The following is an 18,270-nucleotide window of genomic DNA, read 5'->3' on the forward strand; positions in this document are numbered from 1 at the left end:
ATATTGAGAATGCTCATTCAATGAGAAATTCAATAACAGATTCGGATCTAATCAATATGCCCCTTTTGCTGAGGAGAAGAGTCCTCTTCAAGGCTTAATATTGATTATTAATCTTACCATGATCGGAGAGGTGGTTCCGCTCTAGTGATTCTTGCTCCGTCATGCCTTTGCTCTTGTGACTCTTCTCCTCCACTTCTTCTCCTTCACTTCTTCTCCTCCATTGCTTTGCTCCCATGACTCCTGAACCGACCCAACGGTGGTAGCTGTTGGTGCAAGTTGCATCAGAATCAAATTTAAGTTTTTATGTTGTCAAAGGTTCAAGTTAAGTCTTGTTGTGATCTAATACGTTGACTGAGTGTGCAGGCTGTTTACTCAATCGGGAAAGACCTAGTTGGAGGCTAGGCAGGAGAAATCTTAGCAGATCGTAAAACCTAAGTGCAAGTCCAAGTGGGTCGAGGGGACCCTACACTTGGCGGTGCGATCGAGAGGTCTGGAGGACCGAAGATCAAGGAAAAAGTCCTGGCGAGCCGATCAAAACTAAGTGAAAAGTCTAAACTAGATCTGGAGGATCTAAGTTTGGCAGGTAGGTTGAGGTAAACAATTGGAGGAGCGACAGTGAGGTCGGGTTCCCGAAGGGAACAACCTTAAGTCGCTGATCCAACTGAAGAAACCGGGAAGGTTTTCAAGTTGAAATCAAGACAGTTCTACTGTCATTTATATTACTCATGCATTATAAATATTATTATGCTAACATCTGTTTTGTAGGATATTTTGCTTAACACTGTTTTGCAGGTTCAGTCGAATCAGTTGACTGAACTGAATGATCGGTTGACCGAACAAGGTCAACTCAAAGTAGGTATCAGCTCAGAACAGATCAGACCAGAGTCCTGACAAAACTTGATCGGTCGACCGAACCGACTATCGGTCGACCAAACATTGATGACTCAGCACAGCCAGTTCATGAAGCATCGATTAAAAGCAAAAAGGTAAAAGGGCTGATCAGTCGACCGAACCCACGGATTGGTCGACCGAACGAATCAACATTAATGCAGCATTTATTGAAGATCTCGACAAAATTGGATGAACAGGGAAGGAACTTGTTCGATCGACCGAAAAGATGGATCAGTCGACCGAACCCTTAATGATCAATTAATGCGAAGGATCGAGCCAGCGTCAGATTCCAGCCAGGAAGGAAGGAAGCGGGTTCGATCGACCGAACAGAGGGATCAGTCGACCGAACTACTATGGCACTTATAAAAAGGAGCTCGAGGTCTGAGACTCAGCAACACTTCTGATCATCTAGAATCTTTTCTCTGCGAACGGATCATGCTACAAGTCTTCATCAGCTTTGCAAACTACTTCGTCTGAAAGTACCGGCCGAGCTTCAACCTTCGATTGCTTCTGTCAGTATTTTTATTTGTATTGCAATTAAATTCAAATAAGATAGTAGAAGTGTTACTATCTTATATCTTTGTATCTGTACGATCTGCTTCTTTCCGAATATTTCAGAAAGAAGAGTTATAGTGAATTGTCCATCGATACGATCAAGGACCGCGGACCTTCGAGTAGGAGTCGACCTAGGCTCTGAACGAAGTAAACGAATCTGTCTCTTTTTATTTTCCGCTGTGTACGACTCTGATTTCAAAGAAAAAGGAAAAGTTTTAAAGACGCGATATTCACCCCCCCTCTATCGTATCTACTCGATCTATCAATTGGTATCAGAGTCTCGTAAGCTCTAGAATAACTTAATCATTTTTCAAAGCATTTTTAAAACTTTTTCTATTTCTTCTCTGTTAAAATATTTTTCTTATTCTTTTTCAAGCACTACTAATCCCAAGACGAAAGTCTTGGAAACAGTTATCTTTTTTTTTTTTTTTTCAAGGATGTCAAACTCTTACCAAGAAGGATACAACACTATTCGACCTCCACTATTCAATGGAGAAAATTTTAGTTATTGGAAGAATAGAATGGAGTGTTACTTAAAGGCTGATATCAAGCTTTGGTTCACGATCTTAAAAGGCTACACTCCCCCGACGAAAGACAGAACACCATTAGAACCAGAAGAATGGACTCCCCCAATGATCAAGAAGGCACAACTGAACTACAAGGCAATCAACACCATTCAGTGTGGGCTCACAATGGAGGAGTTGAACCGAGTCGGCCCCCATGACAACGCTAAAGAACTGTGAGATTCTCTATTCAAACAACATGAAGGGACCGATGAATCTAAGGTAAATAAACGAGATTTACTCTTAAATAATTTGTTTAATATTAAAATGTTTCCCGAAGAAACGACCTCGCAACTACACGCCCGACTGAAAGACATCCTCAATGGCCTCCATCTGATCGGACACAACTTGGAAAACCACGACACTATAAGGTACGCTTTAAATGCTTTTCTGAGGAATGCTTTGTAGGTATCAATTGTAGATGTGTACAAAGTTTCTAAGGATCTTTCAATTCTCAAGTTAGACGAATTATTCTGTGAATTGGAACTACACGAGCAATCTAACGTAAGCCATGTCGAGAAGGGAGTTGCTTTGTATGCAGGTCCAGCAAGGAAGTAAAACCAAAAACGAAGATTGAGTCAGAAAGTGAGTCAAACTTTGACTCAACAAACGAAGAAGAATTAGTCAACATGGTCCGGAGATTGTTGACTAAGAAGAAATTTAGAAGAAGTGCCAAGAAGACACCGCTCATTCAAATCCAAAACAAATCAGAAGTGATTTGTTACGAATGCAACAAGAAGGGGCATTTCAAAAACGAATGCCCAAATCGGAAGGAAGAAAGGCCCAAATCGACAAGACGAAAGAAGGCTCTTCAAGCGACATAGGACGAGACTTCTTCTGACGAATCTGAGACGGAGCAAACAAAGCATTCGAGTCAACTTAAGAAAAACACATCGGTTAAATTTGGAGTAAGAATGTTAAGTTCCGTTCCCAATCCAAATTTAACTCCTGAAGGATGACTTGGATTAATAATGTTAAGTATTATTTGCAATCCAAGTTTAACTTCAGTAGGACACATGGGTAGCTAGGTTAAGTTATGTGTTTGTATAAATTTTTATACATGGGAAACAGAACGTCGTTCCGAGTAGCAACCAACAGAGTCAATGAATTATAATTGTAAGTTGTCGTCCCCTCGGGATGGACTAGTGGCTAGTGCATGGGGTGTTGTCACCATGAGATCTGGGGGTCAAATCCCGACTAGTAGCTGGATTCCTACCCTCCCCTATGCACTAGTTATTGTCTGGGCTAGTAGCCCCCGTGATTTACCTCCTCCGTGTTGATCTAGGGACGGATTGGTGGAGGCGTTGAGGGTGAGCGAATCGCCTTTTGCCACCATAATTATAAGCCGTCACAAAGAATAAAACTAATAAAAATGGGGACAGTGAACCATAATTTAATTATAGTGTCGTACAATCTTATAGTTATGTAAAAATAAAAAATGAATAATATATTTTGTTGTCCTAAGACCTAGAAAAGTGAATGTATATCAATTGGATACGGATGTTAAACATTGACGGATAACGCAAGAAGAATTTTGATCTTGTCCGAAAGTGTGAAGTTGGAAAGTCGGAGAGATAGCGGCTCCATTGACTGGATGTGAACCTCACTCCGCTCTATAAAATAAGCAATGCCAGTACCGAACCAGGGGAGGGGTCTCCGGTATTGGCCCTCCGACGCTCAAGTCAGTCATCGGAATGTGGAGAAAAGCGGAGCAACTGCAGAACTATGAACGAATAGTAGATAACATGTACATCCGTCAGTGATGGACCCCCCTTTATATAGAGTCCTGGTGGGCGACGTGCGCACTTCTCGAGGCGTGAGTACGTTCTCTAATGTGCCCCATGAAAGTGTCTATTAGGAACGTACCTCTGACAACATACCTTAACAGGGCATGCATATCCCTGACAAGACAATAGAAGCTTCTGCTATACGATCCGCCTGTCGACTATGTCTCATGTCAACGACACTACCTCCCAAAAGGATGTCGAAAAATACTATCGTGGTCTCATTGCTTGGTCGAGTGGGATAACCGCTCGACTTGGGCTCCGTTCCATCCATGACCCAGCCCCGCTGCTTGGCCGAGTGGGGTAGCTGCTCAGTCGGGACTCCTCCATTCTGTTGACCTCGACTGTCCTTCCCTGTGGTGTAGTAGCGTGTCCTCCCGCTCAGACAAGCTCTCCGATCTCCTTAGCATCTTGCTGCTCCACCCTGAGTGTCTAACTGTCTCACCATAGTATCCGAGCTAGGCGGTTGATCCGCTAGACATGCCTCGCGCTAGTCAGTATTGGTCATCCCGACTGACCGTTGTCATCATCCTCTGTTCAACCTTTTGACATTCTGACATTAACCATTTTGACTTTGACCTCTACCTTATCAATTGACTCCACGCCAATGGACCTTCCTATACCGCCGCATCAGATTTAGTATTGCATAACGGCCGTGGCGAGGACGGCGCTGGCGTTGGAAGACTTAGGCGCTGATTCACAACTATGCAAGGCTTTCCACTACGCCATGGAGGAAAGCTCGTTTGCCATCGATCAAGCAATCGCTCTCCATCTGCCACGGCTTCGACGACGTCGAGGTGCTCGTCGACATCAGAGGAGGCCTTCAATAACTGTGTAAACTTGAGAAGAGCATTCTACACAAAATGCTCTTCTCCCACCCCCACGAAGACAATTGCAAATTTGTCGAATTAATCTCGCAGTGGATACTGCACGACTGGGGAGACGAAGAATGCGTGAAGACATTGAAGAATTGCCGGAAGGCGTTGCCCGAGAATGGAAGAGCGATGGTGGTGGAGTGTTTACTTCCGGCGATTCCTGAACAGACTGCGCAAGCTCGAGCTGTGTTGCAGATCGATCTTGATATGATGGGGGCTGCCTGGGAGGAAAGGAGCGATCCGAGGAGGAGTTCAAAGGAGAATCAATTGCAGAGCACTCAAGAACATGCATGCTAAAATTAAGAGCTTCCTTTGCTGCTTGAAGAAGCGGGCTTTAAGTGTAAGGACGGCCCAAAAATAATAAACCTTTGGAACTCTAGCAAACGATCGAACAGATGGTGTGCGCCCTGAGCTGCTTCGGTTCTCCTCCCTCTTCCCTTAACCCTAAATCCAATCCTTCCCCTCGCTTCTCCCCTCGTCTCCTCTCCCACCCTTCCTACCTTCTGCTCGAACTCTGCACCGACCGCCGCGAGCTCAGTCAGTTCCTCCCACAGGTCGTCAAGCGCGGCCTCCACCGCGAGCACGCCTTCCAGACCCGCCTCGTCGCCCTCTTCTCCCGCTTCGGCAGCCTCCGCGATGCTGCCCTCATCTTCGACGCAGTCGACCACAAACCAGAGGAGCTTTACCACTCCATGCTCAAAGGCCACGCCAAATACTCCTCCCTCGACCGCGCCCTCGCCTTCTACCTAGCCATTAGGCGCGCTGGCGTCCGCCCTGCCGTGTACAGCTTCACCTATCTCCTCAAGGCCTGCAGCGACCGGTCGGACCTTCGCACGGGAAGGGAGATACACGCCCAGTTGTTTTCCAATGGTTTCGGCTCCAATGTGTTCGCCATGACCGCGGTCGTCAACATGTATGCCAAATGCCGCAGGATTGATGATGCGCGGAGGATGTTCGATAGAATTCCTGAGAGGGACTTGGTGGCTTGGAATGCCATCGTCGCCGGGTACGCACAGAACGGGATGTCAGAATTGGCTTTGCAGATGCTGATTAGAATGCAAGAGGATGGCCACAGGCCAGACTCGATTACCCTCGTTTCAGCTTTGCCTGCGTGTGCAAACATCCGATATTTGAGGATTGGTAAATCAATTCATGCTTTTGCGATAAGAGCTGGATTTGATTCCATGGTAAATCTCTCAACTGCCTTTGTGGATGTGTACTCAAAGTGTGGGGCTATCGAAACTGCTAGATTGGTGTTCGACAGTATGCATCTAAAGAATGTCGTCTCATGGAATTCTATGATAGATGGATACGGGCAAAATGGAAATCCAGAGGAAGCTTTGAGCCTGTTCAAGAAGATGCTGGCCGAAGGAATTCAAGCAACTGATGTAACTATGATGGGAGCTCTGTTTGCGTGTGGTGAATTGGGCGAACTCGAGGAGGGAAGGCGAATCCATGGCATGCTCATAGGAATTGGGTTGGAGTCGGATACGTCTGTCGCAAATGCTCTCATCACTATGTACTCCAAATGCAAAAGAGTTCATCTCGCAGAACATGTGTTCGAGAATTTGAAGGCCAAGACTCTTGTTTCTTGGAATGCTATGATCTTGGGTTACGCGCAGAATGATCGGGTGGAGGATGCACTGAGACTCTTTAACAAGATGCAGTGGGAGAACGTAAGGCCAGATTCCTTCACTATGGTTAGTGTAATCCCAGCAATTGCAGATTTATCAGTGTTGAGGCAGGCAAAGTGGATACATGGTTTGGCTATTAGATTGTGTTTGGAAGAGAATGTATTCGTCATGACTTCTCTAGTAGACCTGTACGCCAAATGTGGCAGTGTTCGCATTGCTCGGAAACTCTTCGATTCAATGGAAGATAGACACGTGACTAGCTGGAACGCCATGATAGACGGTTATTGCACACATGGATTAGGGAAATCTGCAGTCGAGCTATTTGAAGAGATGAAAAGGAGCTCCGTGAGGCCAAACGACGTAACTTTCTTGAGTGTTCTTTCAGCTTGCGGCCACTCTGGTTTGGTCGATGAGGGGCAGAAGTACTTCGACAGCATGAAGCATGACTATGGATTGGAGCCCCGATCGGACCATTATGGTTGCATGGTGGACCTTCTGGGTCGCATTGGGAGACTCGACGAGGCCTGGGAGTTTATTCAGAAAATGCCTATCAAACCCAGTATCAGTGTCTACGGTGCGATGCTGGGTGCTTGTAAGATTCACAAAAATGTCAAATTGGGAGAGCAAGCGGCAAAGAAATTGTTTGAACTGGAGCCCGAAGAGGGAGGATATCATGTGTTGTTGGCTAACATATATGCAACAGCCTCAATGTGGGAGGACGTGGCGCGAGTGAGAACGACGATGGAGAAGGCCGGCCTGCAGAAGACTCCCGGTTACAGTTGGATGGATTGGAAGAACGAGTTGCACACCTTCTATTCTGGCGGAACGAATCACCCACAATCGGACAAGATATATGCGAGACTAGCGAAGCTGATAGATGAGATCAAAGCTGCTGGCTACGTGCCTCATACTGATTCTTCGCACGATGTGGAAGAGGACGTCAAAGAGCAGCTGCTCAATACGCACAGTGAGAAACTTGCGATCGCGTTCGGACTCATCAATACGGCACCAGGAACGACAATTCAAATACGAAAGAACCTTCGCGTCTGCAGAGATTGTCACAATGCGACTAAGTTCATATCACAAGTGACTGGCAGGGAGATCATTGTGAGGGATATGCAGCGGTTTCACCATTTCAAGAACGGCCGATGTTCTTGCGGAGATTACTGGTAGCCAATCTTTTGAATCACCAAAGAAGATGAATTTTTTTTTTTAATAAAAAATTGCATTTACCTCGTGCAATGGCAGTCGATATTGTAACCCAGAAAGAAATTGATTTATAGAAAGCAAAAGAGCATGGAAGAGAGATGAAACGTTGGGTTGAATGCAAGTTTTGGATAAAAATAGGTCAAATAATTTGGGGTTTGGGTTCGGTCCAATTTAGCCCAAATAACCCAAAGCAATGCTTGGGCCAGGCGTCACGTGCCTGACACGCGCTGTCTCGAGTTAATAGAAGAAAACACCAGCACCTCTTTCCTACTTCGTTGCGGCGAGTCGAGTCGAATTTGTGCCCTGGAGCGGCGATCTCCGCCGGCTTTGTTTTTTGCATCAGGTTCCTCCTCCGAACTCTCCTACTCTTTTTTTCCCGTCACTTTGCTCTTTTAGATCTGGAATGACGACGATGATTATTTTGTTTTATCTCGAAATTTAGGAAAGCCTCCGATTTTTTTTTTTCCTCCGGGCGCTCCTATCAGGGGATGACGAGTGATAGCGTGCCCAAATAGTAGTTTTGTGTGCCTCTTCATGGGTAAGCCTTCGGAATCGTCGCCAAGGTCTCGGGTTCAACTCCCGTTTCTCTGTTAAAAAATGGTGACTTGAGGCCTCCATTATATCTTTCTAAACAAAAAAAGGTTTCGGAGATTCGAAGGGAAAGTTTAGTAGCTCGGTTAGCAATATGGATTTAGTATTTAGCTCATTGTGAGGTTTTGGATATGACATCAATTATCGTTTGGAGAAGATTCAAATGCCATCATCGAATCTTGATGTGGCTATATGATGAGTTACAAAAAGTTTATTTTTTTTCTTAATTGAAGTCGGCTGTTCGACTGCATATTTTTTTTCTTAATTATGGAAGCATGCATTCGCTTTTAGGTTTGGTTACATGGATATTAACCACATGTGAGTCCAGTTGATGGGGATGGATACTAGTCAAATTAAGAAGAACCATCAATCTTCAAATGCCGCGTGTATATTGAAGGATTCTCTAGAATGTTTTCAGCTAATGTCAAATTACTATGTTGGTCTAGTATGACCTGTGGAAGCATGCATTGGCCTTTTGTTCAGGGCATATTTTTTGGTGAAGATAAGAGCTCAATTTCAATTCACATTTAATCAATTAGTTATTTTCATTTTTATCACCTCTCAGGCACTTTATCTACAACAAAGTTCTTTCTTGTGCTTCAACTTGCAGAAAGCAAAGAGTTTAGGAATGGCAAAGTCAAGTTCTAGTGATGCTCAGGCACTCATTCGCTCCCTGCGATCTGCTTATGCTGCTACACCAACTAGTCTCAAAGTATTTAGTTTTTCCTTTACTCTTTTTTTGTTTGATAACATCCTCATTTGGTTGAACCAACTTGATTTCTTTTTGGATCAAGTACTATAATCAGAGGTGCAAAAACTGACTCCTTGCATCTGCAATGCAGATTATCGATCTTTATGTTGTCTATGCAATCACCACAGCAGTAATTCAGGTATAACAGGAAAATTGACATTTCTCTCATCATTTCTCGACATGAAATGATTTTCTGGAATTTTGTGATCAAAGGAGTTTTAACGAGTCACTATAAGGGTTTTGCTGGAGTTGAAGTTAGTTGTTTATGGAATGTCTAATACCAAACCACATTCATATAGAGCGTCCAATCTTGTCAATACCACTATGATTTTGCGAAGATTGTAAAGGAATGATATTAAAGTTGTAACACGATGCATGCATAATTTCCATATCCTCAACTATGAAGACTAATTCATGTACCACTGATATGGTTGAGCTGGGCAGCATTTTAAGGGAGCACATGACAAATACTTCCTTGCCTAAAATCATCATTGATCAACAGTATGTGTGATTCAATGGCTACGCCATCATATATAAGTAAACATCCTTTTGAACACATCAAGCATATCTATCTGCTTTGATACAAATTGTTGACCTTATATAAGAAATGACTGACCCAAATTGTTAAAAGTCCAAGTTAGTATAGTGGTTTGCTCATCTAAACTTTTAAGATCCTTATTAATTCACAATGTGGAACTAAATTAGTTTGTTTGGTTCAAGTCATCTTTTAGTTAATTGCTCAAATTATTTAGGCATGGTTGTGAGTTTTCAACTTAACAAATAGTTCAGTTTCTATACAATCATCTCTGCTATGTCTACCCTAACTGCCAATTCAACAGATCATGTACATGGGAATCGTTGGGTCTTTTCCCTTTAATTCATTCCTCTCCGGAGTCCTGTCGTGCGTTGGGACAGCAGTTCTTGCAGGTATGAGCCTTTAACTGCACCTTATCGAGGAAGAGAAATAACATTGTTATGCTTGGCAATGCAGTTTGCCTCCGCATTCAAGTAAACAAAGAGAACAAGGAATTTAAGGTAACCTCTAACTCTCAAATCAAACTTAAGTGTACAAGCTCCACTTCTAAATAATTTCAATAAAAAAAACAATTTCAGGATCTTGCACCTGAACGAGCTTTTGCTGATTTTGTCCTCTGCAACTTGGTGCTCCACCTGGTGATCATGAACTTCCTTGGGTAGATGGAACTCTGCTATAGCATTCTTCCTTTTTTATATATATTTTTTTTAGCTTGAACTGTGGGACTTCAAGTTTGTTTTTCATGTTGCTGCTAACAAGATTTTGTCCTTGTTTATGGAAAATGAATGGAACTCCATGAATTGCTAGAGTAAATTTTTTGTGGAAACTTATTAAAAGCTAGTAAATTTGCTCTTATATTGAATGTCATGATCTGCTATCTACTTAGAAAGGTCCATGGATGAAAAAGAAACAGGTAGTTTCATGTGGAAAACTATAATCCTACCTTATTAAAGGAGGCGTGTGGAAAGCTCCCCTTCACGTAAGTTACATTCTCGTTGGCTGTGCACCAAGTAAATTGGCAATAATCAACTGCGAGTCCTTTGTAAGTGAAATTAGAAATCTCAGATAAATTAATAAAAACAGATTGCATGAAGACTGGAATGAGAAGTGACATGGAAAATTTTCATTCTAATAAAAGATTTGTTCCCAACTGTGCATATCACAACTATTCAAAAGCTGCTTTTGTTTCTGGAATAAGTAAGCAAAGAGAGTCATAAGTTGGATGGCTAAAAAACATCCGGAACCAAACAACTTTCATGAATGCATCATTTTATAGCTAAACCTAAAGTGAGGCAGTTCAGTGCAAAATTGTAACAACAAAACCCGACAGCAAATTTTATAACTAAACCTAACAAGAAAGACGACAACGTACTAGCGACAAGCTCTGCTCTTTCTCAAAGCAATTCATAACTCATTGAATCCGACGCACATTCTGATTAGATGGTTGTCAGTCATAACCAAGAGCTACACATCCTCAACGAAGCTGAGTCAAATCATATTAAGTGGGTTCAGTGTGACTGGATGCAGACTCACTCTTGGAGGATTTGGAAGAGGATGTAGATATGTCTGAGGCAGCAATTGGAAAGGTCATTGAGAGCTGGGTTGTGGAGATGGATGCTAGTTTGGATCTATCCTCTTCGAGATTACACCAAGATTCCCGTGTCTTCAGCCATTCATTAAAAAAAGGCAACACGAACTGACCCTCATGTTTTGTCGTTGCTGGTGCATCATCCTCACTTCTAATGAAAGAATGCTGTTGTCTGGATACTGGGCTGAGGGTTGCCTGACTGAGATGCTGCACCACTGGAAATTGAGGGTAAGTAGTTTGCACAGAATAAGGGGTGCTAAATTTTGTCGAAGGCCATGAAGATACTCGAGGAGATGTCAAGTGCCATAAGTTGTCAATGCCATAGATCCCTTGACCCCTTGCAGAACCAGATGTTTCAGTGAGGAAAGTATGCTCAGCCATTCCAGGTTTAGTACTAGACAAGTACCTGTAAATTTCAAGATGAATTAGTTTCGACTGGCCGTGAGAATCAATATACTTGAAAAGTTAAGCTTGGCACACTCATTTGAACACTATTTTGAGACTAACCAAGTAAACAATTCCACGATGTTCTGTTGTTTCAGGTTCTCTACATCCAAAGAACTAGATAAGCCATTCATGAGAACAGAAATTGAACAGCTTGCAATAACCAGTCACGTAATTTTCATAAAAAACACCCTTGCTTGCGGCTTGCAGGTAATATTTTGGGTATGCTCTTGTTTTATTTTTAAACCTACTCGCATAGTGTTCAGTAAATTGAACAATCAGAGGCATTTCTTCAGGTGGTTTTGCAACAGCCCAAAAATCAGTCACTTTCATAAGAATTTCTGTGATCATTCTTCATTGAATCTCAAATCACAATTTTGATCCAAACCTCATGCTAAAAAAACTAAAGCATGGCCTAAGAGGGATTATAAAATCCCGTCAAGTTCTTAAACTAAATTGCGCTGAACTCATTAGAGTCCTGAGCCTTCTTTTCTTGGAAACAAGCAAGGTTGTGAATTTTTTTTTAAAAAAATGGTTTTGAAAGACTCTTTAGAAAATGATAAACATGCCTAAAAATTATTGACATGCGAGGAATTCCTAGAAATTAATCAATTTCAACTCCACTTTCTAAAAGCAAGTTATTCGCTGCTGCTATTTTATTCCAACCATGAAGAATATCTAAATCCATCTTCAGCTACAAACAGTAGAAATTATCTCAATGATTAATGAAATAAGCAGTCTTGCTGTTGCATAACAACCTTCTCAAAAATTATGCTGTTGCTGGTTACTACAGAAGCTGGAAGCAAAACTAAAAAACAACTAAACAAATTGCTAGTTTAAGAATGGAAGCATAATTTCATTTGTACCTGAAAAAAAAAGGTATCTTAAGTACCATCTATCAGAATCATTCAGCAGATAGTAATTAAGCCAAACTTAACAATCACTAAATATTCTAATTTCACTGTGGCTGTTAAATCATGTTTTCCAGCGGGAAAAGATGAAGCTAAAACATAGACATCATTATAAATATTAGATGTCAACAAAAGTCAGTCCCCCACACAAACAAAGCATTTCCTGTTCTTCTGTTCATCACATAATAAATGATAGCATATGATGACCCAAACACACTCTGCATCTACCATCTGCACTAAATTAAAGAAGTCTTAAATTTATCTGGAGTCTGCATGAATCCAGACTGCAAAAAATTATTCTTCGAAAAGTCAACAGCCAAATGAGAAGAAATATCTTCCTATTCCTATGCTCTATATGTGGAAAAAGAGCAAGTCCACAGATTATTCTCTGATTCTTCCAGCACTGACAACTTAAAGCCTTCAGGTTCAGATTAGTCAGAAATGAACAAGAATAATGATGGGGTGGAGATATTGCATGTCTACAAAACAAGTAGGATGCTACACTTGCTATTAAAATTCTCGAAATTTTAAACAATTTTGCTGCCAACTATCTTAAAAAATATTTGCAAAATATGAAAGTGAGTGAAACTTAAACTGCCTTTTCAACATGAGGGGAAGACAAAGACTACCTGCTCTCTAAGGGACCAGGGTCCATATGCAGCTGCAAGGAGCTTGAGGAACCAAGGAACAAACTTGACGTATTGCTACGTTCTGTAATAGAATGCTGGGGAATGGAGGACCCTGCAGTGGGAGAGGTGGTGGTCCCAGTTGATGAAGATAACTGTAATTGGGAGATAGATTGTGATTCCACAGGCTTTCTTGAACGGTTGCGACCTCGGTGCATGTGATGTATGCAATATTTGGAGTCAGGATGCGCATCCTTTGAGCACCTCCACTTCTTCCCATCGGTGCGACGACACCGCCCAGGTTCAGGGTCCAGCTTCCTTCCGTAGTAAGAACAGTAACTTACTGAACACAAATAACATCCAACCAGTCAGGTTTCATCAGTAATGTTCTCCAACAAACCAAGTTTCTCGTATGGATGAGGAAAATGCAAGAATACATTATTTCATACATCAAAATAGACAACCAGATTAAAATGCATTTTCCTTAATACAAGTGACGGGTAGAATCTTCTTAATATATAGTAGTCATAAGAAAATTACTGTGTTAGGCAGAAACCTTAAATCAAGCATTCAAGTACAATGATAAAGATCAAAACTGTAACATAGTCTAAAACTTAGACCACTACAGAAAGTATTAAGTATTAATTTCTTCAAGACATTACCATTTCAAATAGGCACAAAAAGTGAAAAAAACAATATGACACTCACACAGACAGGCCGAGAGAGACGGGAAATATTTGAAATAAGAAAGGGCAGCAGAATAACAGCAAAGAGTGCACAAAAAGAAAAAGGAAACAGTGTAGAAACTTTAGGCTTTAAAAGATTGAAAACCCTATCACGGAAGCAGAGCCAGAGAGAACAGATAGAAATGTCTAAAGCTAGAATCTTTCAATCAGATTAACGGAAACAAGGGAGAACGGTAAATAATCGCGTTGCATTTTACAACGCAGGATCCCATAATATGATGAACTCGAGATACCATCAAAATGGGAAAATGGCGGTACTAGTATAGGTAAAAAAAACCCCTAAAAGAATATAGGTATAAAAAACCTAGGTATCGAGATAAAGCGATTTATAACAATGAAACCTAACAAGAAAAAGGAGAAACGACCTCGATTTCAACAATATTGACCGAATATCAGCCAAATCCATCGAACAGTAACCCCGACCAAGGCAAAAAACACAAACCCATGGGAAGAACCGCTTACGCGCAGGGCGGTGATAGTAACGGCCAGGCAAAACCTCGAAGCTTCGTTGGACGGGAACTATGAGCTCCGGCGGCACGGGAAGCCCTGCCATAAAGTACTTATAGATCATCGCTTGGTGCTCCAGCTCCTGCCACTGCACCTCCGTGAACGGCGGCCTGCGACCCACGCCCTTAGTTGCCTCGCCTGACGTGCTGTTCATCCGACCTTCTTGCTTCTTGGACTCTTACGCCGTCAACCAAATCGCTGCCGAGGAGGAGGGAGGAGGAGGAGGAGGAGCAGAGTAGGCGGCTTTGAACTCACTCATGGGGAAGTGAGAGTGAAAGGTTCGGGTCACCTACCGGTGAGCGAGAAGCATAAAGTGCCTCCATGTGTGATGTGTGATTGTGTGAATAAAGAAGAAACGGTGGCGAGAAAGAGAGCGTGGGCGTGACGGTGAGCTCAACTTATATCGAGCTGCTGTGTTTCTCACGCAAAATGATTATTATTAAAATATTTTACTAACGTTAGGACCAAGAAAATAAAAAAGAGAAATAAATAAATATTATTTTTCAAAAATAAAAAAATTAATATAATATTTTATCAATGGATATTATTTATCAAATAGAAATTGAATAAATTAGGGAGAATCGATTAAATACAGACACATAAAGGGGAGTTATTTTGCCCTAGAAAGAAGAAATTGAGAAGGAGAAAAAGGATGGTGGTTGGTGATGTCTCCCTCCATTTTCTATAACTCCTGAGTTATTTTTGGATTATGATCTCTTTGGATGGATCTAGTGGTTAGTACATAAAGTATTATTATTAATGAAGTCTGGGATTTGAATCTCGGTAAAATCGAGATAAATACCTTCCTTATGTACTAGTCATTATTCCAAAGGTTAGTAACCGTCCGTGATTTACCTCCTCCGTGTTGGTCCTGGGGCGAGTTGACGGGAGCGCTAGGGACAAGCATATTCATCTTTTTACCATCAATGAATTATCTTTAGATTATGGTGTAATGTAAAGGTGTTTAATTGTCATTCATATATTTATGATTTAACTCTTAGATATGACATATTTATATAAAGAATCTTTTAAATAAAATTTGTAATCAAAGATATTAGATTTCTGGATTGTTCGTCATGAATATTTTCCCGATTTCTCCCATTAGGCGATAAAAAATTTTCATGAAACTGAACTGATAGACACAGATTCGATATTACCTAACCTAATTAAAAAAATATTTAAAAATAATACTTTGGGTTACATTTTGTGTGCTGCTGGAAGGAAGGCAAGCAACACAATGGCGAACAGAAAAATATATCTTATTGTTCCTGTCTGGAAGCTGAGAAGACGAACCTGCCGGTATGACGTGTCTGGAAGGTTGACCGCATCCCCATGACCCGGTTGATGATGTGTCTGCTGCGTTGACCAAATCGTCAGAAGTCCTCCTCCGGTCAACTGTACATGCATCCAGCGACCATGTTCCCCCGGTCTCTAGTACCTCGGTGCTCGAGGCGAATCCCACAGACATATAAGTAATCGCATAATAGTATAGCAATAAAATGAACAGATACCGAGTACGAGAACTTACCCTGGCCCAGGGGGGCGCCCTCGGATGGATGAGTGAGCTGGTCGTGGTGCTGATCAAGTCGTCGCGGTCGTGACAAGTAGATGGGTGTGAATCCGCTGAGAAGTCAAATCTAATGGTGGCGGCACGGAATCCGATGCAGCTTGGATCCGGAATGCGGCATGTAGGTTGAGACATAACGGCTCGCAGGCCGATACGCGGCACGCAGGCCGGATAGCACAAATAGCTCATAATCATAATAAAGATGCACAGAGTAAAACCCAACGGCTCGATGGCCGGAACCCCCTCGGCTCGCTGGCTGAGCACTATCCCGACTCGAAGGCTATCGCAGGCAAACCTAAGCGTTCGGACAGCGGCTAGTCGGACGAGAACGGCGGCTACTATGCTGTGCTATCAACGGTGTCTATGGCGTGAGGCGTGGACGCCTGCTTGAGGCATAGACGGCAACCTCCACCGTCGTCAGGGGCGGAGGGAGGCATCGAGGTCGGAGGATAAGGGAGGAGGGGGTCCCCTCGTCGTCGGCGGGTCTATCCGGCGGCAGTAGCAAAGGATCAAGAAGCTTTGCTTCCACCCTGGATGTAGCCGCAGGCAGCAAAAGCACCCCTTGGGCGCGAGGCGGCGAAGGAGATCAGTGAAGAGAGATGCAGCGGCGACCTCGGCAGTGTGCGGTCATGGCCTTCAGCGAGGAAGGAGAAGGTGTGCGGCGGCTTGAAGAAAAGGAGGCGTCCATAGCTCGGCGGGAAGGAGAGTCAGGGGCATGCCTCACCGGCGGTGATGGTCGGCCGCTGCGACGAGGAGACAAGTAAGAGCGTGGTCGGAGCACAGCTGTGGATGCTGGTGTCGATCCCTCATGCCGGCGGCGTTGGTGAGGAATGCTAGGACGAAGAAGATGAGCTTCCTCTTGGTCCTGTGGGCGGCGGAGAGAAAGAGAGGGAGAGAGAGGAAGGGAGGAGGCCAACGGCGCCGGCGCCGGCGAGGGTGTCGCAAGAGCATGAGGAAGAAATCGGCTTCCCTCCGCGGTGGTGGCGGCGCCCAACGAGCCCGAAGCAGGCCCCTTTTTGTTTGCACTGTGAACAGTGCTTAAAAGAACTCAAACCCCTAAATGCACCAAAAGACGAGAATGCCCTCCCTCATCTCCTTATTTCCTTTCATGTCCCAAACTACATCCGGATCACTTATTATTTTTTGGATGAAAAAATCCATAAATTATGCAAGTTCATATTGGAAAGCCATGGGCTAGTGGCTAAGGAACTCAAAAGCTAACCGAATGGATGCCAACTTTGGCATAAATGGGCAGCCTTGCATTTGCATAGGGACAAGGGAGGATTTTGTTTTTTCAGTTTAACTACTGGCCCACACAGCACCAGCTTCTCCACGGTTAATTCAATCCTGCTTGTACAGACAGTGCCTCAACTTTTTACATTGGGATGATGAAATCTACACTTAAATAGTGGATCTCACCTTCTCATTATGAGAGATTAGGGCATTACCTATACCAGCAAGGTGAAATTTACCCTTCTCCACGTTAAAGCAATTATAATTAATTAGGCATCTCCATCTGTAGCATGCATGGTTGGCATCTGAGAAGAAACTGAGTTTTACGATGAACAGCAATAAGGACAATGATGCCTAAAGCCATGCATGACTTTGGCAACACTCCAGATTCCACCCATACGTCAAGGGTCCATTCCATGGATGCATGCATCTTCCCTTTCTCTTTGCTTCTTGCTTTACCCTACACAAGACAAGAAATCTTCCTCCACCCCACCACCAGAATGCTAAAGCAATAGGCAATAGCAATGTGACAGCAAATGAAGGGTGCAGTGGAAAAAGGAAGGGAAACAAACTAAGGATGACCTTTGTGCATGATGCTTCATCAGTGAATTAAGATGTTTTTACGTGACTTATAAGATATGTGGGCTCTTCAGAAAATTAATGTTCCAGAGAGACACAGATGACTAGGAAAACAGCGAGCGAGCTAGGAAAATATTACATAGAACAACAAGTTGATGACTAGGAAAACAGCGAGCGAGCTAGGAAAATATTACATAGAACAACAAGTTTTGTAAATTGGAAGATTTCTTCATTTATATATATATGTAATTTAACAGTGGAATGCGACAATGTTCTCGCTAGCTGAATCAGTAATCAGTCAGCTACCACCTTGTATTATGAATGAAATGCTGTCTAGTTCTTGGCATACCTATTCGATAAGAAGGCCTGATTCATCATTGTTGGAGTGCATATTCGGCCCTTTACCTCAATTCAGCTGCAATAATTAACCCATGTTTTCTGCATACCTTGATTGCTTGCAATATCCCTGTGTAATAGTTTGTTTTTTCCCTCAAGTTATAATTATATTGAGAAGAATAAGAATAAGGCGATGAAACAATTGAATACTGAAGGACTGACGGAATTACTACTATTAGCAAAATAAGTATGAAGTTATTTTCAAACTCTTGAGTCTATAATTTGCATCTACTTAATTATGAATGCTCCATGACTCAATTTCTTTAAACATATATGGTGGCTTTC

At 42.7% G+C, this 18,270-nt stretch overlaps 3 protein-coding genes across 4 annotated transcripts; 2 read left to right on the plus strand and 1 right to left on the minus strand.

Annotated features, from left to right (window-relative positions):
* Positions 1-4,966: 4,966 nt before the first annotated feature.
* LOC122053416 (pentatricopeptide repeat-containing protein At1g11290, chloroplastic-like) lies at positions 4,967-10,201 on the plus strand. The gene is made up of 5 exons (XM_042615462.1): positions 4,967-7,854; positions 8,713-8,814; positions 8,945-9,780; positions 9,845-9,888; positions 9,967-10,201. The coding sequence occupies exon 1, from the start codon at positions 5,064-5,066 to the stop codon at positions 7,473-7,475; it is 2,412 nt and encodes an 803-aa protein (XP_042471396.1). The 5' UTR covers positions 4,967-5,063; the 3' UTR covers positions 7,476-7,854; positions 8,713-8,814; positions 8,945-9,780; positions 9,845-9,888; positions 9,967-10,201.
* Positions 7,820-10,201, plus strand: LOC122053417 (dolichyl-diphosphooligosaccharide--protein glycosyltransferase subunit DAD1-like). The gene is made up of 6 exons (XM_042615464.1): positions 7,820-7,854; positions 8,713-8,814; positions 8,945-8,992; positions 9,693-9,780; positions 9,845-9,888; positions 9,967-10,201. Exons 2-6 carry the CDS (start codon positions 8,731-8,733, stop codon positions 10,048-10,050), a joined length of 348 nt encoding a protein of 115 aa, XP_042471398.1. The 5' UTR covers positions 7,820-7,854; positions 8,713-8,730; the 3' UTR covers positions 10,051-10,201.
* Positions 10,202-10,606: 405 nt separating this feature from the next.
* On the minus strand, positions 10,607-16,785 carry LOC122053418 (growth-regulating factor 4-like). 2 transcript variants are annotated; one of them, XM_042615465.1, is made up of 3 exons: positions 15,504-16,785; positions 12,961-13,300; positions 10,607-11,382 (listed from the first exon to the last, which is right to left on the minus strand). In XM_042615465.1, exons 1-3 carry the CDS (start codon positions 15,970-15,972, stop codon positions 10,887-10,889), a joined length of 1,305 nt encoding a protein of 434 aa, XP_042471399.1. In that variant the 5' UTR covers positions 15,973-16,785; the 3' UTR covers positions 10,607-10,886. The 2 variants fall into 2 exon arrangements, with proteins under 2 accessions (XP_042471399.1, XP_042471400.1); XM_042615466.1 differs by lacking the exon at positions 15,504-16,785 and adding an exon at positions 14,166-14,612.
* Positions 16,786-18,270: the final 1,485 nt, after the last annotated feature.

Source organism: Zingiber officinale, chromosome 3A (genome assembly GCF_018446385.1).
Source record: "Zingiber officinale cultivar Zhangliang chromosome 3A, Zo_v1.1, whole genome shotgun sequence".
Classification (NCBI taxonomy): Eukaryota; Viridiplantae; Streptophyta; class Magnoliopsida; order Zingiberales; family Zingiberaceae; genus Zingiber; species Zingiber officinale.